Source organism: Jaculus jaculus, chromosome 21 (genome assembly GCF_020740685.1).
Source record: "Jaculus jaculus isolate mJacJac1 chromosome 21, mJacJac1.mat.Y.cur, whole genome shotgun sequence".
Classification (NCBI taxonomy): domain Eukaryota; kingdom Metazoa; phylum Chordata; class Mammalia; order Rodentia; family Dipodidae; genus Jaculus; species Jaculus jaculus.
The window spans coordinates 14,252,706-14,278,127 of NC_059122.1; the positions used below are offsets into that span (position 1 = coordinate 14,252,706).

General features: G+C 42.3%; 1 protein-coding gene and 1 pseudogene across 4 annotated transcripts; one reads left to right on the forward strand and one right to left on the reverse strand.

The window, feature by feature from the left end:
* Window positions 1–1,964: 1,964 nt before the first annotated feature.
* On the reverse strand, window positions 1,965–8,504 carry LOC123456363 (zinc finger protein 14-like). Of its 4 annotated transcripts, none has more exons than XM_045139309.1 (3): window positions 8,360–8,504; window positions 5,490–5,616; window positions 1,965–5,286 (listed from the first exon to the last, which is right to left on the reverse strand). In XM_045139309.1, the coding sequence occupies exons 1-3, from the start codon at window positions 8,360–8,362 to the stop codon at window positions 3,725–3,727; spliced, it is 1,692 nt and encodes a 563-aa protein (XP_044995244.1). In that variant the 5' UTR covers window positions 8,363–8,504; the 3' UTR covers window positions 1,965–3,724. The 4 variants fall into 4 exon arrangements, with proteins under 4 accessions (XP_044995244.1, XP_044995246.1, XP_044995243.1 ...); XM_045139311.1 differs by lacking the exon at window positions 8,360–8,504 and adding an exon at window positions 7,894–8,109; XM_045139308.1 differs by lacking the exon at window positions 8,360–8,504 and adding an exon at window positions 7,719–7,886.
* On the forward strand, window positions 8,483–22,171 carry LOC123456394 (annotated as a pseudogene).
* Window positions 22,172–25,422: the final 3,251 nt, after the last annotated feature.

The following is a 25,422-nucleotide window of genomic DNA, read 5'->3' on the forward strand; positions in this document are numbered from 1 at the left end:
GGCGCGCCCATTCTCTCCCTCTTCCTCTGTCTTTCTCTCTGTCTGTCGCTCTCAAATAAATAAATAAAAAATGACCAAGAAAATATTAAAAAAAAAAAAAAACAAAGCTGCCGTGTGATGGATGTATGAAAATTACTATAAAAGGCATACTTACTGCAATACTGACACTGTTCACCTCCCTTCCTAGCCTTGTACTTTGAAATTTAACCCAAACATATTGTTCTCTTAGATTCATCAGTAAGATATAGAGATAATGTGACCACGATAAACAGTAAATGAATTTATATATTTTAAGGTTGGAGAGATGGCTCAGCAGTTAAGGTGCTTGCTTGCAAAGCCTGATGGCCTAGGTTCAATTCTCCAGTAGCCATATAAAGTCAGATGCACAAAGTCATCAATATGTCTGGAGTTTGTTTGCAGTGGCAAGAGGTTATGTTGCATCCATTGTCTGTGTAAATAAATAAATAAAACATTTTTTAAAAAATGGGTGGCTTAGCTATTAAGGTGCTTGCCTATGAAGCTTAAGGACCCAGGCTTGACTCCCCAATACCTACGTAAGCCAGATAAACAATATGGTACATACTCTTGGAGTTTCTTTGCAGTGGCTGGGGTCCCTGGTGTGCCCATTTTCTCCGTCTATCTACCTCTTCCTCTCTCTCTCTCAAATAAATTTAAAAAAATAAGAATAAATGAACTTATGTATCTAATGAGATAAGGATGGTCAACAACTTAAGATTCTTCCATAGCAATATGATGAGAAAGTAAATGTACTCAAGAGAAAAACACTTTCAATGCAGTACAGCAGGAATTACCTGGCCAGGAGCACAAAACCTGATACTCAAGCCAAACATGGTAGTGTGTGCCTATAATTATCAATAATTAGGAGGCTAAAGTCAGACTGGGCTACATGGCAAACGTTTGTCTCAAATAAAACAACAAAATAAAATCTTGATAGACTGTAACAAGCCCAATGGACTGATTCATCATAAAACAGACTATGTATGTTACAACCCTTGGATCAGTGTAGGCTAGAGGAAGTGATTTGAACATATATATGCAAGGTGGAGTAGGCATTAATTTTATATTTAGAACACTAACTATATAAAGTGTACTGTAATCTTGAAACAGTTTCATCTTACTCTGGAATTGTGATTATATAATACCACGAGAAACTAGAGATCTACCTTTGTGGAGAAGTATTGAATGTTTACATAGTGATGGAAGCAAAAACAAGTCCAAATAAAAGAAGTAAGAATCACATTCACAGGAAGGCCAAGTCTTATGAAGAGGCATGACACATACCTCCAACATCAGATCATTCTCAGTGACTAGAATGGATCAAGACAAAAACAAAGGCGTCCTGGGTGTATTTTAAAATTGGCAAGTGATGGGCTGAAGAGATGGCTTAGCAGTTAAGGTGCTTGCCTGCCAAGCCAAAGAACCTCGGTTCAATTCCCCAGTACCCACCTAAGCCAGATGAACAAGGTGGCACATGCATCTGGAGTTCATTTGCAATGGCATGCCCATTCTCTCTCTCCCTCCCTCTTTCTCTCTTACTCACTCTGCCTCTTTCCTTCTCTCAAATAAACTTAAAAAAATTTTTTTTAATTGGCAAATGAATCCATTCTGAGTCATAAAAAGATGAGAATCTCTCCTGTTTACTAATCTGACCTTCTTGTGAATTGGGTTTACTTGTACTTTGATTTCAGTTTATGTGAGGAGTTGGGGAATTGAACCCAGGTAAGCAAGCTTTACAAACAAACATCTTTAACTACTGAGCCATTTTCCCTTTGTGGAAAACAACTTTGGTATTTCAGCCTTCCTGGTAAGAGTCATCATGATTACTAAACAGAATTGTTTACCCCTTTTTAGTGCATGCAATGGGGGGGGGGGGGGAAACGCATCACTACACTGAATAGAATTTACATGTCTCTAAAACAAACACCAATCTCCTGCTAGACCAGTTATGTATGTAGACAGATTTATTACTACTACTCATTACATTCTATGTGACCAAAAGCCTGGCCCTGGTGATCTCTGGTAAGAGGGCACTTAGACCCGCATTATCTGTTGGTATAATAAAGACAAAAGTTTTAACAATATAAATATGACAAATTTACACAGGAAAAGAACATTAGTTATATTAATTAGAACCCATTAAATGAGGAATTTTTCACCAGTTTTTTGGTAATGATTCTGACATAAAAGGAAAAAAAATTGCAAAGTTGATCTACTTGACTATTTTGAACATTCTAAGGCATGTTCTCCATATATGAAAAAGGTAACATTTCTCAATCCACACAATTTAAAACAGTTAAACTGTAAAAATATGCACATAAATCTTACTTGGAGAAAATATTAAAAAGTAAAAATAGTAAATCCACTTAAGAAAGTCATTTTTTTCTGAACAGTATATATGACCTACGGTAACAGTCTAGTAGGAAATCCCAACAATTAACATTTTTTACTTGCCCATTAACCACAATATTTAAAAAAACATATAAAAATTAGGATTGCTCACATATTAGAAAAACATTTCAATTCACTTATCAGTTGAACATGTTTGAACTTAAAAGCAGAAGTTATTACATGACTTCTTCCTATTATCATTATTTTGGTTTTTCAAGGTAGGGTCTTTCTCTAATCCAGGCTGACCTGGAATTCACTATGTAGGCTTAGGCTGGCCTCAAACTCACAGCAATACTCCTACCCCAACCTCCTGAGTGCTGAGATTAAATGTGTGTGCCACCACGCCTGGCCTGAATTAATTTTAGAAAGCTACCACTTAAGCTCATAAACTACTGCTTAAGTAAATCTTAGGAAATAATTTCACTGCAACATTAATTTCAATAACGAAATTGGAAATAGTCAAGACCTAGCATAAGATTGAGCAACTGATAAACACAATATTTATAAATTTTAGAACATTTCCTTCAGGTTATACAATTTCTAACGTATCCCACACATATTGTGTTTTATACCAGGCTGTGCTCAGCAGTTATGTAAATAGAATCACACTACATCAGTCTTTGAAGCTATATGTTACAAATAACAATTCTATTTCTCATTTACAAGGTTTTGGTCATTTGTATTGAGTATGAGGGCCAAGTGAAGATTTGTAGATTTCTTCTTCTAATCAAGGCTTCTTGATATAGTGTGTGCTTTTGCATGTGTATGTGGGGTGTACATGTGCACACACATGTGGAGGCCACAGGTCAATGATGGGTGTCTTTCTCAATTGCTCTCCACTTTGTTTTTGAGACAGTTATTCTCTGATCCTGGAGCTCACCGATTTGGCTAGATTTAGCCAGCTCCAGGGATTCTCCTGTCTTTGCCTGTCCAGAGAATGGATTACAGGGACACACCACCACACCTGACTTGTATGTGGATCTGAACTCAGGTTCTTATGCTTGTGTGGCAAGCTCTTTACTAGCCGAGCCATCTTCTCAGTCTCTTCGGATTTGATCCTGTGAAATGAACTGAGACAAGAAGAGGTGGTTCCACATGCTTTACATCAATACAAGTATCCTTCATTATACTATCAGGTTTGCTAGGACAACCTTGTGATAATGGCGACTTCCTACATTCTTTATTTAGGGCTCCTCTCTAAAATTTTGAGGAAAGCTCAAAACATGTGAAGGTTGTTTTTTGACACTGCTTACAAGCACATCTTTTGTTTTTGTTTTTTCCCCAGTGTAAATTTGTTTTAGAGTTTAAAATTTACTCAAAGAGGAGCAGGCCCTCCAACATAGTTTATGTGCATCCTCTCATGGTATCGAAGGGAACTGTGAGTACTATAGGATTTCCCACATTGGTTACACACATATGGTTTCTCTCCAGTGTGAATCCTTTCATGACATTTAAGGGAACTATGATCAGTGAAGGCTTTTCCACATAACTTACATACATACGGTTTCTCTCCCCTGTGAATCCTTTCATGACGTTGAAAGGAACTGTGGTAAGTGAAGGCTGCCCCACATAGCTTACATACATAGGGTTTCTCTGCACTGTGAATATTTTCATGGCAACGAAGGGAACTAAGATACATAAAGGCTTTCCCACACTGCTTACATATATAGGGTTTCTCTCCAGTGTGAGTCCTTTCATGACAATGAAGGGAACTGTGAAATGTGAAGGCTTTACCACATACCCTGCATAGACATGGTTTCAATCCACTGTGAATTCGTTCATGTCTTTTCAAGGCACTGCGCAGCATAAAAGCTTTCCCACATTGCTTACATCCATAGGATTTCTCTCCACTGTGAATCTGTTCATGATATCTAAGAGCATTGTGGTGCATGAAGGCCTTCCCACACTGTTTGCATATATAGGGCTTCTCTCCACTGTGAATCCTTTCATGGTATCGAAGTGAACCATGGCGACTGAAGGCTTTCCCACATAACTTACAGACATAAGGTTTCTCTCCACTATGAATCCTTTCATGGCATTGAAGGGAACTACAATCAATAAAGGCTTTCCCACATACCTTGCATTCATAGGGCTTCACTCCAGTATGAATCCGTTCATGTCTCCGCAAGGCACCAGAACAAGTAAATGTTTTCCCACATTGTTTATATACATAGGGTTTCCCTAAACTGCTAATCTTTTCATGGCACTGAAGGGAATTGTGATTATTGAAGGCTAGCCCATATTGCTCACATATATATGTTACTCCACTGTGAGTCTGTTCATGCCTTTCAACTTTACTCAAAGAAGAAAAGACTTTCAGAAATTGCTTGCATTCATAGGGCTTCTCTCCACTATGGATCCTTTCATGGCGGCGAAGGCCACTAGGATAACTGAAGGCTTTCCCACACTGTTTACATCTATAAAGCTTCTCTCCAGTGTGAGTTCTTTCATGCGTAAAGAATGAATTGGAACAGTGAAAGACTTTACCACACACCTTACATATATATGGTCCATCTTCATTGTGTGTTAGCATGTGCCTCTGAATACCAGTAAGAGTCATGAAACCTTTTCCACAATCTTTGCAAACACAAGGTTTCTCTCCAGCATGTATTCTTTCATGTTTCTGAACATCACTATGACTACTAAAGGCTTTGCCACATTGCTTACATTCACATGTTTTGTCCCCAGTGTGAGTCCTCACATGCTTCCAAAAGGACTGGAGAGAACTAAAGGCCTTTCCACATTCCTTACATGTACCCAGTGTTTCCGCATATTCCAGAATCTCACGTTGTTGGTGTTCATTCTGAACTGCAATGGGCAGAACTCTCCTTAAGTTTTTATAGTCGTCTTCAAGGTTTTGGTTCTCTTGCTTTTTTCCTGAAATGTAGACCCCCAAAATTATTTCAAATTAAGATAACACTATGGAAAATTATTAGATTCTAAACAGGTTCACAATATAACATGACCAGGCCTGGCTTATTCATCAGATTTTTTGGTTCCATATTCCAGACCGTGCAATAGTAATCAGCAAAAACACTTGTTTTGTTATTGACTAAATAAATAAATGAATTCATCCTTACCTATGACAGCCAGATTCCTGAAAGTTTCCTGCATCACATCTCTGTGTAGCCTCTTTTGGGAAGAATCCAGCAAAGCCCACTCCTCTGGGGTAAAGTTCACAGCCACATCCTCAAAGGACACAGATTCCTAAAATATGCCATATATTTATTTCCAGGAGAAATGGTGAGACTCAGCAGTGAAGATCTAGACTAAATTCATAAGATGCTCATACAATGCTTTGTTCTCTAAATGTTTAATCCATGTAATGATCATGATGCTCTTATTCATCAATGCTCTCACTCTTCCACATGCAACTCTGACCTGATAGGAACTGTGATAAAGCAAAAGCAGTTATAGAGGATGGCCCATTGTGCTGGGCGACTCCAATAATTCTGTATGACAGGTCTATGGTACCTCTCCTAAAAGTCCTACTACTTAGTGTGCAAGAGAACTATTTTTGACATCAGCTGTCTGGAGACTGTGTATTCTTAGAAATGCCTTACAAGCATTTGGGCCTGAGTTTGATCCCCAGAACCCCTGTAAAAATTCCAAGCATGGTGGCACACACTTCTAATCACAATACTGGGGAGGGGACACAGGAGAATACAAACATAATTGGCAAACTTGAGACCAATAAGAGAGCCTATTTCAAATGAAAGTGTAGAGTGTTCCTGAGAAACAATACACAAGAATGTCTTTTGGCCTCCACATACATGTGCACACAAATACATGTGTATCTGCACACACATAGGGACACACACACACACACACACACACACACACACACAAATGAAAAAAGATCTTTTGTTTGTTTGTTTTTGTTTTTCAAGGTAGGGTCTTGCTCTAGACCTAGCTGATCTGGAATTCATTATGTAGTCTCAGGGTCACTTCGAACTCACGGTGATCCTCCTACCTCTACCTCTCAAATGTTGGGATTAAAGGCATGTGCCATCATACCCAGCTTCACAAATTAATTTTTTTTATTCTTGAGAATAAGTTTCAACCTTTCCTAGGATCTGAGACATGGTATTGGAATGGACCTCACCAGCTTACCTGATGAAGAGAAGCTTGGTGTTCAAGTTTATGCCAGTAATATGCAATTTATTTAATTCCCATTGTCCCTCTGAATGTCTCAAGCAGAGGATTAAGGCCATGCCATGCCCACTCTCTCTCTCTTTCTCAAATAAATAAATAAAAATAAAATATTTAAAATTTTTCCTTTAAAACCCAGGTACAGAAGCTCATGCCTCTAATCCCAGCACTCGGGAGGCAGAGGTAGGAGGATCGCTGTGAGTTTGAGGCCATCCTGAGACTACATAGTGAATTCCAGGTCAGCCTGGGCCAGTGTGAGACCCTACCTTGAAAAACAAAACAACAACAATAAAACAAAAAAAAAAATGCTCACATGGCTTGTTGGTTGAAGGGGTTTGCTTACAAGGCCTGATGGCCAGAGTTTAATTCCCCACCCAGTACACACCTAAGGCCAGCACAAAGTGATACATATGTCTGGAGTACATTTGCAGCAATGTGGGAAAAACGGGGGGTGGGGGGGGGCTGGAGAGATGGCTCCGTGGTTAAGATGTTTCCTGCAAGACCTAACAACCAGACCTTAATTCCCCATTACCCATATAAAGTGAGATGCACAAAGTGGAGCATGCATCTGGAGTTCGTTTGCAGTGGTTAGTAGCCCTGGTGTGCCCATTCACATTCTCTCTTTCCCTGCTTGGAAATAAAGTTAAAAAAAACAAACAAACAAAGTAATGTGTACAGTAAAAATCAATTAAAATATAACTGAAAAAGAATGAAACATATAATGCAATAAGCAACAGATAAAAAAAAAATCTAAGTGTTCAGGAATGTTGTCAATAAGGAAACGCACGTAAAAGGATCATCTGGTACACTCCACTGCCATTTTCCGTAATTTAAACAGCCATTTTCTACTACTGTCTAGAGAATGTATTATGTACTTGTACTTGGAGACAGATGTGTATTTTACAACAATGAAAAGTAACCCAAGGGCTTGGGAGATGGCCAGAAAGTTAAAAGTGCTTACTTGCAAACCCTGCCAGCTCGGATTCTATTCCTCGGTAGCCAGGTAAAGCCAGAAGCAAAAAGTGGCATTCCTGGTGTTCATTTGCAGTAGCAAGAAGCCCTGGCGCGTGCACGAACACACAAACACACACACAATAAAACTCAAATAAACACTGTCAATCTAAGGACGGGCTGACATTAGGGATAATAAATATTACCTGGCCTAAGAATGAAGTTGCCATTCTCCACTAAGCCCTTCTCTTGGGACATCTTTGTAGCGTTTGCTCCTCCCTAGCAAGAAAGTCCCTTTTCAGCCCAACCTCTGAGATGTTTGCACACCTTACAGTCGGGCTTCTCCCCTCCCGCAATATTCCTGTCAAATAAGGTCGTTACCGCCCTCGATCAGCATCTTGTTCTTAAGGCCTCACAGTCCCAGGACAATAACGATTAAACCACCGACGGGCCACACGCCCCTGCGCCACGCACAAGCGTCCGTGGACCCCCTTTTCCAGCCGGTTGTCAACGTGGGGCGATAGGTGGGGACTCAGGGACTTCTGCCCGGGCAGGGGAAGAGGGCGACGTCGGCGGTCCTCAGGGTCCTTCCGCAGCCAGAAGCCCACCGCAGGGCCGGGCTCCAGCGCGCAGGCGCGGGCCGCCGCCCCCCGCGTCTCCCCGCGACCCTCGCCGCCCCGCCGCGCGCCGAGGCTCCGGCCGGGGGAGGACGCCGGGGTCCCGCCGCCGCCGCCGCCCGCCCGCCCCGGGCACAGGGGGAGCGCGGCCCCGGCGGACTCGGCCGCAGACCGGGGAGGCCCCGTCGCCGCGCGGCCGCTTCCCGCAGCCCGTGCCCGGCCGCACTCACCATGTCCGCCCGCCCGTCCGTCCGTCCGTCCGCGCGCACCGAGGTTTCCAGGGCGCTTGCGTCACAGAGACACACCGCGGCTAAACCTCTCCGTGACTCTCAACTGACAGGCGGGTCACAGCAATGGCGGCGCCAGAAACAAAGATGGCGGACGAGCACCGCCTGCCCCGCCCGCCGTCGCTCCTGATTGGTCAGTTCGTAGTGCCCGCCCCGGAGGCCTTCAGTGGCTGCTGCTCAGAGCCCCGAGTGACCGAACAACCGGAGAGCCGAAGGGGCTTCTTGCAGCCAGGTTTTTTCCCCAGCCCAGCTTCTTCCGGTGAGGTTCAGCCCCAGCCTGGGATATCATTGCATTTAAACGGAACTTGCTCGTGGCTTGCAGGAGTGGCCCCTTGCTTCTTCCTAAACTCAGGGGGCTCTCCTTGCCTTCTCCCCTACCTTGGAAATGAAATTACCATTTGTTCAGAAAATTACAAACTAGTGTTTCTTGTAGAAAATCTCAAAGAGGCTGTGCAGGTCAGGACACACTAGAACAAAAAGACGCTCCAATGTCACTCTTTAGGGAAGAATTTGGGATGAGGAACTTTGCTTCCGGGCCGAAGCTTTCTCAAGACTTCTTTCAATCTACCCATTTTCAGCCAAGAAAAGAAAAGCATGCCAACAAGTAATAGCAATTATTCAATGCCTATGGGAACTGAAGTCTTATACTAGCAGTATTCCACAAACAGGTAAGGAAAACAAACATTTGAACCACCTCATTCACTGGTTTGCTTCATCCAAGTTGACAAAGAAAATCTGCATTAGGAGGGTTGAACACTTTTTGTCTAAGAGCCAACACAACTGCTGGAATCAAGCACCTGCTGCGGAAACAGGATACCTAGGGCATATGTCACTCTGGGAGGTCATCATTTCATGTGGTCCTCAGTGTGGAAAACCTCTGTCTAAAGTGGTTTGAACTTAAAATGTCCCCCATGGACTCAAGTGTCTATGACTAAACCTTCTACTAACTGGAACCATTGGGAGGAGCCTTGCTGCAGGAGGCGTGTTACTGGGGCAGACCTTGTGACTTTATAGTCCAGCCCCCTGCTAGGGCCCAGGGTAACTCACTCTGAGACTACTTTCTTTTTTAGCTTTTTAATTTTTATTTATTTATTTGTGCATATGTGTGTATGTGGTGGTGGTGGTGGTGAACATCAAGTCTCTTGCTACTGCGAACAAACTCCAGATTCTTGAACCACATTTTGTGTTCAGCTTACACGGGTGGCTTGGAAATTGAAACCTGGGCCAGCACAGTTTGCAAGCAAGTGCCTTTGACCACTAAGCCGTCTTTCTAGCCCCTGAGAGTACTTCTTTCCTGCTGTTTTGACAAGATGTGACACTGAGTTGCCTGCTTTAACATGTTTTCCTTGTCATGATGAACCTTCCCCCTGAAAACTGTAAGCTGAAATAAAACCTTTCACTTCATTAGCTGATTCTGGTCTGGTGTTTTATCCAAGCAAGAAGGTAGCTGCTATAACTTCAATATCTAGCCACCAGAGAGTAAGTCTCACATGAGTCACCTCATGGTTCTGATCAATCATAAAATCATAAAATCCATCTTTCTCAAAACTTGGTCTTTAGGTATTCTCTCTTTTCTGTTTACCTTATTCCCTCTCTTTAATTCTTCTGTCTTGTGGTGCTGGGGTTGAACCAAGGGCTCTCCTCCCTCTGGGCAAGCAGGTTATCTATTCTATACTTCTACACACCTAGTCCACACAGTCTCCTAGCACAGTGAGGCTACATAGGACTCCAACAGCCCTACCTTGGCAAAATCAAGCCACTGTTCAGAAAATAACTCCATGGCCCCTAGGCACCACTCAAAAAAGACACCTCCACCCAACTACATCTATATATGGGTCTTCTGCTTCCTTGCATCTGCATCTTCTCACTGTCACTGCTCCTTCTGTAGCTGTTCTGAGCAAGTAGAGAGCATATGAAGGATGGGGGATGGTGAGGCAGCTGTTCAGAAAGCATCAAAGGGAACTTCATTGCCTTCTTTCTGTGACTCGATATGAGCCTTAGCTTGGAGGCACTGAACTCAAGCCTCCAGCCTCCCACTCCAGGTTACTCCCCAGGTCATTCCTTCCCCCATCTCGATGGAATTTTTTTTTCCTAGCTCCCCTGGATGGTGGTGAGGGCAAAGAAAGAAAGTTTCAGCACTCAGGGATATGGACTTCACTTGTTTATTCCCTTTTACATCCCACCTAGCCATGACCAACATGGGTGCATGGAACAGAATACGAGAAAGAATAGGATTACATGTGAAGTCCATGTCCTGACTTCAGTGGAGGTATCCTAGAGAGAAGAAAACAGAAGTAAGGATAAAGGTCCTTTTGCTTTGTTCAAGGAGACAGAACATAAGCAAGGGGATAATGGAGGTGAGCAAAGACAGAAAGACAAATCCTTGTGATTGAATCCTCCCCAGAGAAATATTAGTTAAAGGACAGCCACTAAGGTTTAAGTGAAGGGACTGTGTTTTCAGACTTCCTAGTTTGGTGTATGGCATGCTTCTTGCATTGGGCCAAGGAAGCCTAATGCTTCTCTGTCCAGGTTAATATTCTCACATATTTTAACATGGGAGTCTTCAGGTGAAAGTATCCTAGAGATTGTTATTATATCCATCTTCTGCCCCATGGAGGGTGGAATTTGTGAGTTTGATTTCCAAAAATGAGAAGCAAGAAACAGTAGTTATAATAAGGGCTGGAAAATGACTCAGTAGATAAGAGTGTTTGATGTGCAAGCATGAGAGTCTGAGGCTGCCTGAGTTCTGTCCCCAGCACCCACAAAAAAAGCTGGATTGTGATGCTGGGGAGATGATTCAGTGGCTAAAGTCACTTGCTTCCAAAGTGTCCCAGCCTGCCATGTTAAGTTGAACAGACCTTCCTTTGCAGCAGCAAGAGACTCTCATGAGCATACAAAAAACAACACACACACAAAAGAAATATTTTCTGATTATTTTTAAATTTTTATTTATTTAATTGAAGAGAGAGAGAGAGAAGGAGGGAGAGAGGGAGGGAGGGAGGAAGGGAGGAAGGGAGGAAGGGAGGGAGGGAGGGAGAAAGAGAAGAGAGACAGACAGAGAATGGGCCGCCAGGGCCTCTAGCCACAGCAAATTCCAGATGTATGTGTCCTTTGTGCATCTGGTTTACATGGGCCCTGGGGAATCAAACCTGGGTCCTTTGGCTTTGCAGGCAGATGCCTTAAACACTAAGCGATCTCTCCACCCACACCCCAAAAGCTGGCTGTGATTTCAGGTACCTGCTGTCCCAGTCTGTGGAGAGGGCTTGCTGGTCCGACCAAAGCCTGCAGCTCTGGACTCAGAGAAAATCCATCTCAAGGAAACAACATGGATAAGCTATAAAAGAAGTAACCCAACAACAACAACAACAAAAAACAACCAGTGAGATCCAGGTTGAGTGAGAGACTGTCTTAGCGGTTAAGGCATTTGCCTGCAAAGCTACAGAACCTGGTCACCGGTTACTAGAATTCAAGCCTAGCTGGAAAAAGAAAGGGAAAAGGAAAAAAGCCGCAAGAGGCATGGGAACGGGGGAAATGGCTTAGCGGTTAGAGCCTTTGACTCTGAAGCCAAAGGACTGGTTCAAACCCCCAGAACGAATGCGAGCCGGAGACACAAGGGGGCGCTTGTGTGCTAGGGCACCTGGTATGTCCGTTCCAGGTATCTGTCCCTTTCTCTTCCTATCTCTCACTTTCTCTCTCATAGTTAAACTAGTAAAATACTTTTTTACCCCCTTGTGTGGGGAGGGGGGTGGATGAAAATGTGCTCAACACAGGCTTCTGAAGAGACAGGGCCTCCTTGGCCAGCACCTGTCATGTGTACTTAGCAATTTCTTTCTGATAGAAGGTAAGCAAATCAATTCCTTTTCAAGACAAGTCAAGAAGGAATTAAAGAAGCTATGGGAGTAGCGTTCAACCTACAAGCAAGAGTCCTACCGCCTCTGTCATTGGGTGGAAAAAAACACCATTCCTTAGAAGTCCTGGAGTTGTCAGGCTCTCTCCCAAAAAACCTGGACCATCATCACTGCACATTTCAGAAGAGGTGACACCTACTCCTCACCAGTGACTAGGGTAAGTGAGCAGTCCGTGGAAGTGGACTCAGACGTTCTCGACGATTTTCAAATCTCTGAATGTTTGATATGTGACGCAGGCCCCCGGGTCCATCAGCTGGCTTGGCGCTGGTGGAGGCCCTCCCCCTCCAGGCAACTGAAGGGTGCTTTGTGGAGCTGTCTTATGCCCAGAGGAACACACCCCCTACTCCCTGCTCCCTCACATTTCAAACAGCCCCATTCCAGTAGGATCACCACTTGTAAGTGAGGGGGTGAACCCACAAAAATTGCTCAGTTTGAACAAGAACGACTTGGGCTGGGCCATGGCCATGGGTGGGCCATCTTTGTGAATTATATAAATCTGACCCTTTTTCTGAAGAGAGCCCATTCTCGAACCCTAGGTTTGAGAATCGGGAGCTTTTAGGTCAAAGAGAAGGCCCCGAAGATGCAGAAAATCTCCGTGCTCTTGGGAAAGGAGGCCCCTGACACATATGTGACTCAAGTGGTCACATCTGCATGGGCATGCAGAGCTTCCAGGTGAAGTGAGAACCTACCAGTGAGTCCTGAGGCCCTTTCTAGCAGGAGGACCAATGTCTGTTTGAGGCAGTAGACACACAGGAATCTCCCGAAAATATGAGTAACGTCAAACCCATAGGCAAGTATCGTCATTCTTTTTTTTTTTTTTAATTTTTATTAACATTTTCCATGATTACAAATATATCCCATGGTAATTCCCTCCCTCCCCACCCCCACACTTTCCCATTTGAAATTCCATTCTCCAACATATTACCTCCCCACAACAATCATTGTAATTACATATATACAATACCAACCTATTAAGTATCCTCCTCCCTTCCTTTCTCTTCCCTTTATGTCTCCTTTTCAAATTACTGGCCTCTGCTACTAAGTATTTTCATTCTCACACAGAAGCACAATGATCTGTAGCTAGGATCCACATATGAGGGAGAACATGTGGCGCTTGGCTTTCTGGGCCTGGGTTACCTCACTTAGTATAATCCCTTCCAGGTCCATCCATTTTTCTGCAAATTTCATAACTTCATTTTTCTTTACCGCTGACTAGAACTCCATTGTATAAATGTGCCACATCTTCATTATCCACTCATCAGTTGAGGGACATCTAGGCTGGTTCCATTTCCCAGCTATTATAAATTGAGCAGCAATAAACATGGTTGAGCACATACTTCTAAGGAAATGAGATGAGTCCTTTGGATATATGCCTAGGAGTGCTATAGCTGGGTCATATGGTAGATCAATCTTTAGCTGTTTTAGGAACCTCCACACTGTTTTCCACAATGCATTCCCACCAGCAGTGTAGAAGGGTTCCTTTTTTTCCACATCCCCGCCAACATTTATGATCATTTGTTTTCATGATGATGGCCAATCTGACAGGAGTGAGTTGGAATCTCAATGTAGTTTTAATCTGCATTTCCCTGATGACTAGTGACGTAGAACATTTTTTTAGATGCTTATATGCCATTCGTATTTCTTCCTTTGATAATGCTCTATTTAGCTCCATAGCCCATTATTTGATTGGCTTGTTTGATTCCTTATTATTTAACTTTTTGAGTTCTTTGTATATCCTAGATATTAATCCTCTATCAGATATATAGCTGGCGAAGATTTTTTCCCCATTTTGTAGGTTGCCTCTTTGCTTTTTTCACTGTGCCCTTTGCAGTGCAAAATCTTTGTAATTTCATGAGGTCCCAGTGATTAATCTGTGGTTTTATTGCCTGAGCAATTGGGGTTGTATTCAGAAAGTCGTTGCCAAGACCAATATGTTGAAGGGTTTCCCCTACTTTTTCCTCTAGCAGTTTCAGAGTTTCAGGTCTGATGTTAAGGTCTTTAATCCATTTGGACTTAATTCTTGTGCATGGCAAGAGAGAAGACTCTATTTTCATCCTTCTGCAGATATATATCCAGTTTTCAAAACTCCATTTGCTGAAGAGGCTGTCTCTTCTCCAATGAGTATTTTTGGCATTTTTATCGAATATCAGGTGGCTATAGCTACTTGAGTTTACAGCTGGGTCCTCTATTCTGTTCCACTGATCTACATGTCTGTATTTGTGCCAGTACCATGCTGTTTTTGTTACTATGGCTCTGTAGTATAGGTTAAAATCAGGTATGGTGATACCACCAGCCTCATCTTTGTTGCTCAGTATTATTTTAGATATTTGAGGTTTTTTGTGATTCTAAATGAATTTTTGGATTTTTTCTATTTCCATGAAGAAAGCCTTTGGAATTTTGATAGGGATTGCATTAAATGTGTAGATTGCTTTAGGTAAGATTGCCATTTTCACAATATTGATTCTTCCAATCCAGGAACAAGGGATGTTTCTCCACTTCCTAGTATCTTCTGCAATTTCTCGCATGAGTGTTTTAAGGTTCTCATTGTAGAGATTCTTTACTTCCTTGGTTTGGTTTATTCCAAGGTACTTTATTTTTTTTTGATGCAACTGTGAATGGGAGTGATTCCCTGATTTCATCCTCTGTGTGTTTGTTGTTAGCATATATGAAGGCTACTGATTTCTATGTATTTATTTTGTATCCTGCTACATTGCTGTAGGTTTTGATCAGCTCTAACAGTTTGCTAGTAGAGTCTTTAGGGTCCTTTATGTATAGAATCATGTCATCTGCAAATAATGATAACTTGATCTCTTCCTTTCCAATTTGTATCCCTTTTATGTGTGTCTCTTGCCTTATTGCTATGGCTAAGACTTCCAAAATTATATTAAATAAAAGTGGGGACAGTGGACACCCTTGTCTTGTTCCTGATTTTAGTGGGAAAGCTTCCAGTTTTTCCCCATTTAGTAATATGTTGGCTGTAGGCTTGTCATAAATAGCCTTTATTATATTGAGATATGTTCCTTCTATTCCCAGTCTCTGTAGGACTTTTATCATGAAGGGATGTTGGATTTTGTCAAATGCTTTCTCTGCATCTAATGAGATGATCATGTGATTTTTGTCCTTCAACCCATTTATGTAATGTATTAATTTATAGATTTGCGTATGTTGAACCATCCCTGCATCTGGGATAAAGCCTACTTGGTCAGGGTGAATGATTTTTTTGATATACTCTTGTATTCTGTTTGCCAATATTTTGTTGAGAATTTTTGCATCTATGTTCATGAGGGAGATTGGTCTGTAATTTTCTTTTTTTGTTCTATCTTTGCCTGGTTTTGATATCAGGGTGATGCTGGCCTCATAGGAGTTTGGTAGAATTCCTTCTTTTTCTATTTCCTGGAAAAGCTTAAGAAGCAATGGTGTTAGCTCTTTCTTAAAAGTCTGGTAAAATTCAGCAGTGAATCCATCCGGGCCTGGGCTTTTTTTAGTTGGGAGATTATTGATAACTGTTCGGATCTCCATGTTTGTTATAGGTCTATTTAAGTGATTAATCTCATCTTGATTTAATTTAGGTAGGTCATATAGATCAAGGAAATCATCCATTTCTTTCAGATTTTCATACTTTGTGGAGTATATGCTTTTATAGTATGTCCCTATGATTTTTTGAATTTCTCTGGAATCTGTTGTGATGTTACCTTGTTCATCTCTGATTTTATTAATTTGTGTCTCTTCTCTCTTTCTTTTGGTCAGATTTGCTAAGGTTTTATCAATCTTGTTTATCCTTTCAAAGAACCAACTCTTTGTTTCATTAATTCTTTGGATTGTTCTTTTTGTTTCTATTTCATTAATTTCTGCCCTAATCTTTATTATTTCTTCCCGTCTACTGATTTTTGGTTTGCCTTGTTCTTCTTTTTCCAAGGCTTTAAGGCGAAGCATTAGGTCGTTTACTTGTGACCTTTCTAATTTCTTAATATAGGCACTTAAGGCTATAAATTTACCTCTTAGAACTGCCTTCATTGTGTCCCAGAGATTTTGGTATGTTGTGTTCTCATTATCATTTGACTCTATAAATTTTTTGATGTCCTTCTTGATTTCTTCATTGACCCATTCATCATCTAGTAGTGTATTGTTTAGTTTCCATGGTTTTGTGTATGCTCTATAGCCTTTCTTGCTACTGATTTGTTGTTTAATTCCATTGTGGTCAGATAGAATGTCTACCCTCTGCCATGCCATCATTTTCCCTGCCATCATGGAGCTACCCCCTTGAGCCTGTAAGCCAAAATAAACCTCTGAGCTGGGCTCAGGCAGTGGGGGAGGGGAGGGAGCCACAGCTGCTCCAGTTCTCTCGCTCACTGCCGCTCTCCCTTCACGTTTCCTGAGTTGCAGAGAGCGCGGGGTGAGGGAAGCGCCCGCACCTGGCTTTTCCTGCGGCTGGAGCCGAGCCTGACGGCTTCCTGGTGCGCCGCCGCCACGGTGGCGGTTGGCCGAGCTACCGGAGCCGCTTTTGCCGGACTGTGCGGGCTCTGGATCTCTCCTACTTCTCCACTGCCACTTCAATTTCCTATACACCTCACTTTTTAGTAAAAGTGTATATTTTGCTGAGTTTTTTTGGTCTTTTTTCCCCCCTAGGCTGCTTTGGCATGGTACCTACGCCGCCGTCTTAACCGGAAGCAGTATCGTCATTCTTTATGCCTTATAGGCCCAGGGCAAAGTTGCTGAAGCCAGGCCAAAAAGAATTAGGAGTGTTGGGGTCCAAATGTGTCTTCAGAGGGTTTGGATACCCATTCACAGGCTTTCAAGAACTATCCTGAGCCAACAATGGATGCAGGTGGAATGAAAGACCAGAAGGGTAAGTCGTGGGTCACCACGGATGTGCCCCTCGTTCATTGAGTCACGTTCACAGATATCAAGGGAACTACGGTAAGTACGTAACACATGGTCCACTGTGAACACAGTTGGAATTTGTTATGGCCTTCCATGCTCCTCACAATCATGAGAAATTCCCATGTGACACGGAAGAAAAAGAGCAGGCATGACTATGCTTTACTGATGACCTTGTAGATGACACAGCAAACCAGCGTCTGCACTGTTCCAAACAGGTGCTTGTGTATTGCACTGGAATGATATCTTTACTTGCCAGAAAAATGATAGCAATGTCTTTGGGTCAAATGGAAGTCATGTACATATTTCTTTCCGGGATGTCACTGTTGAAGGACAAACATTTAGGCCTGTTTGTAAGATTTGACCCATCTTGCATACTTTTCATTTCATCTGCAACTTTCAATCAGCAGAGCAGTTGAGTGTCATAAACTCAGGGAGCTTGAAGTCATGGCAGGCACCTTTACTGTCAGCAGAGATAAGAGGATGAGCATGACATTGCAGCCACCATGTGGCTACAGCCTGAACCCCAGGTCACCTGGTACTAGAATTCAAGCCTTTGCACACAAGCACCTTTCACCAAGGTGCCATTTCTCCAGCCTTCCTCCTCCCCGCTTTTTTTAAAAAAAATTTTATTTATTTATTTGAGAGCGACAGACACAGAGAGAAAGGCAGATAGAGGGAGAGAGAGAGAATGGACACGCCAGGGCTTCCAGCCTCTGCAAACGAACTCCAGATGCGTGCGCCCCCTTGTGCATCTGGCTAACGTCGGACCTGGGGAACCGAGCCTCAAACCGGGGTCCTTAGGCTTCACAGGCAAGCGCTTAACTGCTAAGCCATCTCTCCAGCCCCTCCTCCCCGCTTTTTATGTTTTATTTACATGTGCCTCAAACTCAGGACAATCCTCCTACCTCTGTGATCCCTAGTGCTGGGATTAAAGGCATATGCTGCCACTCCCTACTCTGTTTTTTTTTTTTTTTTTTTTTTTTTTTTTTTTTTACATGTGTATGCAGGAGCACCCTAGGATCACTTCATGCCAGACACATACACTACTTTTTCTTTTAAATTCTTTCTTTCTTCCTCCCTTCCTTCCTTCCTCCCTCCCTCCCTCCCTCCCTCCCTCCCTCCCTCCCTCCCTCCCTCCCTCCCTCCCTCCCTCCCTCCCTCCCTCCCTCCCTCCCTCCCTCCCTCTTTCTATCTTTCTTTCTTTCTTTCTTTATTTCTTTCTTTCTTTCTTTCTTTCTTTCTTTCTTTCTTTCATTCTTTCTTTCTAGAGTGATGAGAGAGAGACCTCCAGGTACTGAAAATTCACTCCAAATGCATGCATCATTTTGTACAGATGCTTGTATTGTGGGTACTGGGAAATTGAACCCAGCCTTGCAGGCAAGCACCATTCACCATGGAGCCATTTCTCCAGTCTTCTCCCTTCCCCCTTTTCTTTTTATTTACATGTTCATGTATGGGCACTCTTTGATCTCTGCCAGTGATTTTATTTATTTATTTTTTTGGTTTTTCGAGATAGGGTCTCACTCTAGTCCAGGCTGACTTGGAATTCACTGTGTAGTCTCAGGCTGGCCTCAAACTCACTACAATCCTCCTACCTCTGCCTCCCAAGTGCTGGGATTAAAGTTTGTTCCACCACACCTGTCTCTGCCAGTGGTTTTTGCACATTCTCCTGTTGCTATTGTCCACCTTATGTTGGCCAGGGGTGATGTCTACCCTCTGCTCATGCCATCATTTTCCCTGCCATCATGGAGCTACCCCCTTGAGCCTGTAAACCAAAATAAACCTCTGTTTTGTTTTTTTTTTTTCCAACAAGCTGCTCTGGGTGGGTGATTTCTATCAGCAATACGATCCTGACTGCAACAACTTAAATCTTGCAGTAGGGAAAAAAAAGTAACCTTAGAGAGAAACCAAGTTGAGAAATCAGGAAACATAAAAGTTTGTTATCAGAAAAAAATTCCCAAATTTTCCATTTATTGCCAAAGACTCAGTATAACCAGAAATAAAAGATAGCCCAGGCGTGGTGGCATATGCCTTTAATTCCAGCACATGGGAGGCAGAGGTAGGAGGATTGCCATGAATTCAAGGCCACCCTGAGACTATATAGTGAATTCCAGGTCAGTCTGGGCCAGAGTGAGACTCTACCTCAAAACACCAAAAAGAGAAAAAGACAGGGGGGGGGAGGGGAGAGAGAGGGAGAGAGAGAGGGAGAGAGAGAGACCCCATCTTATGAAGTAGTATACCTCAATAAATCAGATGATCTGAGTGCTAGGGACAAAATCCTAGAATACCTGAATGTCCTTCATACTGAGTCACAATTAGAACATCTGAATAAACTCAAACAAGACTAACTGTCTTCAGACAAAAACCTTCCAAATTCTACCAGTAAGCTACCCATGAGGCCTGTGGATTCTAGCCCTGCCCTATTATCCAGTGTCTTCCAACTTCAATATCCCACTGCATCCCATTTTAGCCACTTGTGTGCCATCCCTTCCCTCACATAGCCAGGCACCCAAAACTTTGCAGCATGGAAAGTGCCATCCTCTCTGCTTGGAGGACTTATTTCTGTCTGATAATTTCACTTCTTTCCTTTAGTTTTTTTTTTTTTAAACCATTGTAGTTGGGGAGGCAGACTGAGCAGGACATGTGAGGAAGGGTGTTGTAGACAGGTGAAAGGTTTTGAATTTTACCACCATGCTGTAGGATGTCAGAGAACTTGTATTTATCATATCATCAGCGATCTTTATACCTAAGGACAAATCATACTTCATTATGTCTAAAAATGAATTTATACCCTATCCCTTCAGTTGTCTTCTCTCTCACTTCTTGAATCTTGGCTCTGAACTGCTAACCCTAGCACCAAAGTTGTGAAGGTGGCTTTTCATTTGTTCATTGCATGTGTGGATTCACATATATGTGGGCATGCATGCATGTGTGTACAGGCATGTGGGGGCCAGAGGACAACCTCAGGTATTGTTCCACAAGCACCGTGGTTCTTTTTGTTCTTTCTTTGGGATGCAGCCTCTCACTGACCATGGACTTTTCTGTCTCTGGGATTCCAGAAATGGGACTCAAGTGCACACCTCCATGTCTATCATTTTTAAATTTATTTTTAATTTTTTGTTCATTTTTACTTATTTGAGAGTGATAGTGAGATAGAGATAGAGAGAGAGAATGGGTGTGCCAGGGTCCCAAGCCACTGCAAACGAACTCCAGATGCTTGTACCCCTTTGTGCCTCTATCTAATGTGGGTCCTGGGGAATCAAGCCTTGAACTGGGATCCTTAGGCTTCACAGGCAAGAGCTTAACCACTAAGCCATCTCTCTGGCCATTTCTTCTTGCTCTTGTTCTGCTTCTTCTGCTTGTTCTGCTTGTTCTTGTTGTCCTTCCAATTCCTTCTCCTACACCTCTTCTTCTTCTTCTTCTACATGAGTTCTATGGATCAAACCCAAGTCCTCATGCTTACAAAGCAAGCACATTACCAACTGAGCTGTCCCCCAGCCCCTATCAGTTTATTCTTACCATTCATGTGAAGAAATCCTTAGATGTAGACATACTTATGTTGAACAGTTGAAAAGCTCTTATTCCACTTTCTAGTTTTTTTTTTCAACTTGACCATGTGTAGAGGTTTTCACTTATTATTTCCATGATGACAATTTTGATTCTGAGCATGGTTCTGATTATCCTATGTATCACCAACCTTTTGCCAAGTATTCTAAAATCTTCAATTTTGTCTTCTGATGCCATTTTTCTTCCATTATTTTAGAGATATTATTATGGGCTTTCTGAGGCACAAGTGTTGCCAAGACTGCCAAAATGTTTTGGAGCTTTAAAAAATATTTATTTATTTATTTATTTATTTATTTATTTATTGCCAGGATAAAGAGAGAGGGAGAGAAAGAAAAAGAGAAAGGGACAAAAGAAAAAAGGAAGGTAAGTAAGTATGGGCACTCGATGGCCTTTTGCCACTGCAAGTGAACCCCACATGCATGTATCACTATGTGCATCTGGCTTTTTGTGGACACTGGGGAATCAACCCATGCCATCAGGTTTTACAAGCAAGTGCTTTTAACTGCTGAACCTCCTCTATCCCTGTTTTTGAGCTTCTTTAAACTGAATCTAGGAAAATTCAAAATAGATTTGAAACTGTAAAGACAGGTGCTACAGCAAGGGAAATTTAGTGCCAATGCAACCAAAAGAAAGTCAATCAGAAGGAAATTATGTTTCTTTAAGATTTATTTTTCTTTATTTCCTTATTAGAGACAGAGAGAGGGATGGGGGAGAGAAAGAGAAAGAGTGAGAATGGGCAGGCCAGGACCTCTAGCCCCTGCAAATGAACTCCAGATGCATATGCCACCATGTGCATCTGGCTTACATGGGACCTGGAGAATCGAACCTGGGTCCTTAGTCTTTGCAGGCATGTGCCTTAACTGCTAAGCCATCTCTCCAGCCCAAGAAATTATGTTACTTTTGTATGTACCACAGAGCTAATATTTTATGCCAATGAGCAGTCCAAACATGAGTGTTGACTCTGTATAATCCCTATGAATTGGTCTTAAGGTTCAAAGTTTTGTGTAGTACTCCAAATAAACATGTTGTCATTGATGCTGCAGGTGCAACAAAACCTCACTGTTGTGAGAATATTGTGATTCATCATATAGATGTTTTATTCTGTCACTCTGGTATAGTGGGTTAATTCCATCTCTAAGTTGCTGAGGAAAGCCAGAGAAGGAAAGATGTTATTGCTACTCTTCTCCCAATCGCAAAATAACAATAAAAGGGGGGGAAAAAACGCTGTCTCTTCAGGATTTAGTTTACTGTCTTTCTGGAAGTGGTGTGCATGGTGGCTCTTATGTTGTCTACGCTGGGGGATATGAAATCAATGGTGCCTCTTTACTTCCACTTAAGTGTGAATCAAAAATTAGTGGCTGCTAATATCTTTGGTCTTATCACAGTGGTTATACTTTGAACATGAGCAAGGATTAAAACTGACTTCTGGCCGGGTATGGTGGTACACCCCTTTAAATCTCATCACTTGGGAGGTAGAGGTAGGAGGATCACACTGAGTAAGAGATAACCCTGAGACTACATAGTGAATTCCAGGTCAGCCTTGGCTAGAGTGAGACCCTACGAGGAAAAAAAAAAACCCTGACAAGTAAATTTATTTTGGTAATATGAATATAGAATTCCTTTTATCATTATTTCATTCCATAAGAAAACTAAAACTTATTGAATAATTTTCAAATAATGACAAATTTATAATATATATATTTTCAATTAGTCTTTAACTTTGAAGGACTTTATGTTGCAGACAATAAGGATTCTTCTGCATGATACCTAGAAAATTATCTGAAGTAGAATAAAATAATTATTTTTGAAAAAGAGATACTGTTTGTCTAGCCATGGTGGGCATGTCTTTAATGCCAGCACTCAGGAGGTAGAGGTAGGAGGATCAAAGTAAGTTCAAGACTAGCCTGAGACCATATAATGAATTCCAGGTTAGCCTGGGCTAAAAAAAAAAAAAATTAAGAAATGGTTATCAGTTGCACTGTGTATCACCCAAAATACTGGATCTAACATATAATACTTTTCCGCTCAGAACATCATTTTCATCTGCTAATTGGTGAGATCATTCTGTAACATAACACACTACTATTTTTAGTGTTAGTCTTGGAGTTAGAGGTTTGTGGTTAATGTCAAGGCCAGGTTTAGGATTAGGGTCAGTGTCTGTGTCAGGGTCAGGATTGGGGTCAGAGTCAGGTTGAGTTTAGGAGTTTTGTGGTGAAGGTTAGGTATTAAGGTTTTGGTGAGAGTGAGAGTCAGGAGATCACATTCTACAATCGCTGCCTGTCTTTACCTCACCAAATTACCTTATAGAAGGGTATTGTCATACCCAAAAAGAAAGGCATTGTAGACACTTTTCTTGGATGTATGACAATACTGAGATATTCAGAAAAGGTTACTTGTACCTCAAAGTATGAAGACATCAGAAAATGTTTATGCTGTCTTTGAGCAAGATCAGAAAGAGTTAAGATTCTTTGGCTACAATTTGTCTTAGGACATCTTGATACCACTATAGAGAATTTTACTCTTGTTTTAAAAACTTTCAAAAATATTTTATTCTTTCTTTATTTGAGACAGAGAGAATGAGAGAGAGAGAGAGAGAAAAAGAGAGAGAGAGAGAGGGAGGGAGAGAGAGAGGGAGAGAGAGCACATAGCAGGGCCTCCAGCCACTGCAAACAAACTCCAGATGTGTGTACTATCTTGTGCATCCTGCTTATGTGGTTCCTGGGGAGTCAAACCTGGGTCATTTGGCTTTGCAAGTGCCTTAATTGCTAAGCTATCTTTCCAGTTCCCATGTAAACTTCCTAATAAGGGATGAAGAAATTTCTCAGCAGTTAAAGCCCTTGCTTCTAAAGCCTAATGGCCCAGGTGCAATTCCCCATTACCCATGTAAAGCCAGAAACACATAGTGACCCATGCATCTGGAGTTCCTTTCCAGTAGCAAGAGGCTCTGGTGTGCCCGTACACATTCTCTTTCTCTCAAATTAATTAAGTAATTAATTAATTAAGTAGTTAAAAGATAATCATGGGGCGGATAATGAAGACATGGTACATTTATACAATGGAGTTTTCATTCAGCAGTAAAGAAAGATGAAATTATGAAACTTGCAGGGAAATGGATGGATCTGTAAAGTATTATACTTAGTGAGTTAACTCAGAGCCAGAGAGCTAAGTGCTGTATATTCTCTCTCATATGTGGATCCTAGCTACAAATGTTTGGACTTGTATATGAGTTGGAATAAAACTCAGTAGCAGAGGCCATAAAGCTAGAAAGGGAAGGGAGAAGAGGGGAGGATTCAAGGTGATGGTATTGTACATATGCCAGTAGAAGAATTACTGGGGTTTGAAAGGCCTAAGTAAGGTTAGGGGAAGAGATTGTAAAGGAAGGGTGAGGGGAGGGTTAATCAAAATATAAGAGGATATGAATATGCCATATGGAAACCTAATTTATTGGACAATGGTATACCCAGAAGCCATAGATCATATGTAGAAAAATTTCAGGCCAATGATGGGATACCTTCCGGTGAGTTGTTGGCCAGGGAGGTTCCTGATGTCCCCAAATAATTACAGGCCATTAAATTTACCAAGGTGCTTGGTTTCCTACCAGGAATAGATGGTAAGACCCTTTTGCTAAAGACTCCACATACTTTGGCTACAAGGTCACTGAGCAAACTTGCTAGAGCTGAGCTGAAAACCTCCTCCCTGTAGACCAGCTGACAGAAAGCTGGAAAAATGCTATGCTGTATGCAGCTTTATGGGAGAGAGAGAGAAGTCATTAGGGGAGATAACCGACAGTGGGCATTGCTGCTGAAGAGTCAGGTCACTGAGAAATCCGGCTTGAGCTGAGGTGAAAACTTCACCCATGCAGACCCTTTATCCAGGCCCTGGAAATTCTCAACATACTTGGGCCTCATCTACTCCAACTCTCCTGATGCACGGTGTGAGCTGCTGCCCTCTCCACATGATGAATGGAGAGCCACTGTCCTCCCAATGTAGAGCTGCCCAGTGCCTTTCCAGCTCCTCTTCACACTCCCCAAACGTGATCCACTCACCGTGGTGGCTACAGGTTAGAAGGGACAGAAACTGTGACCTTGTAGGATATGCCTGAAGTGCTAAGGAGTGTAACACAGCTGGATGGGTGTGGCAGACATAAGGCTCTGCCCCTGCCAGGGTGGGCAATCAACTGGGTTCAGCAGTGGTTGGGCTGGACTTCCTGGATGTGCCTCACACAGGTGTTTCCACTGCTGCCAGCTGCTTGAGACACGAGATCAGCACCCGTGCCACAGGACGAGGGTGGGTCCAAAAGCTTCACACAGGTCTTACAGACTGCAGAAAGGGGCTGCAGGCCCTGGCCGTGGCAAACCGGCTCCAGACACATGCACGTGGGACCAGAACCCTTACACAGCAGGTTTGCCTTCCTGTAGACAAGTATTGGAAAGGCAGACTGCTGCTCAGCATCGCTCACCGGGTCTTCAAGCCACCCCAGTTGGTCGGTGAGTTTTACCTTCTCTGTTTAGAGTTAGTTCTGTAACCTGAGAATGTGGAGGTTCTTTAGAAAAAGAAAGGATGCTCTTGGTTTACTATAATGTCTTACTCCGAATACTAAAGGCATAAAATACAGGAAACAGTATTTCAGTTGGTTAGAAAATAGTACCT

What these genes read in the sequence shown, in the direction of transcription:
- LOC123456363 (XM_045139308.1), bottom strand. Translation starts at nt 7,742, where the DNA reads ATGGCAACTTCATTCTTAGGCCAG. An exon ending in CAACTTCATTCTTAGGCCAG is followed by an intron (nt 5,617 to 7,718) that starts GTAATATTTATT and finishes GGCATATTTTAG; the next exon opens with GAATCTGTGTCCTTTGAGGA. An exon ending in CAGGAATCTGGCTGTCATAG is followed by an intron (nt 5,287 to 5,489) that starts GTAAGGATGAAT and finishes TCTACATTTCAG; the next exon opens with GAAAAAAGCAAGAGAACCAA.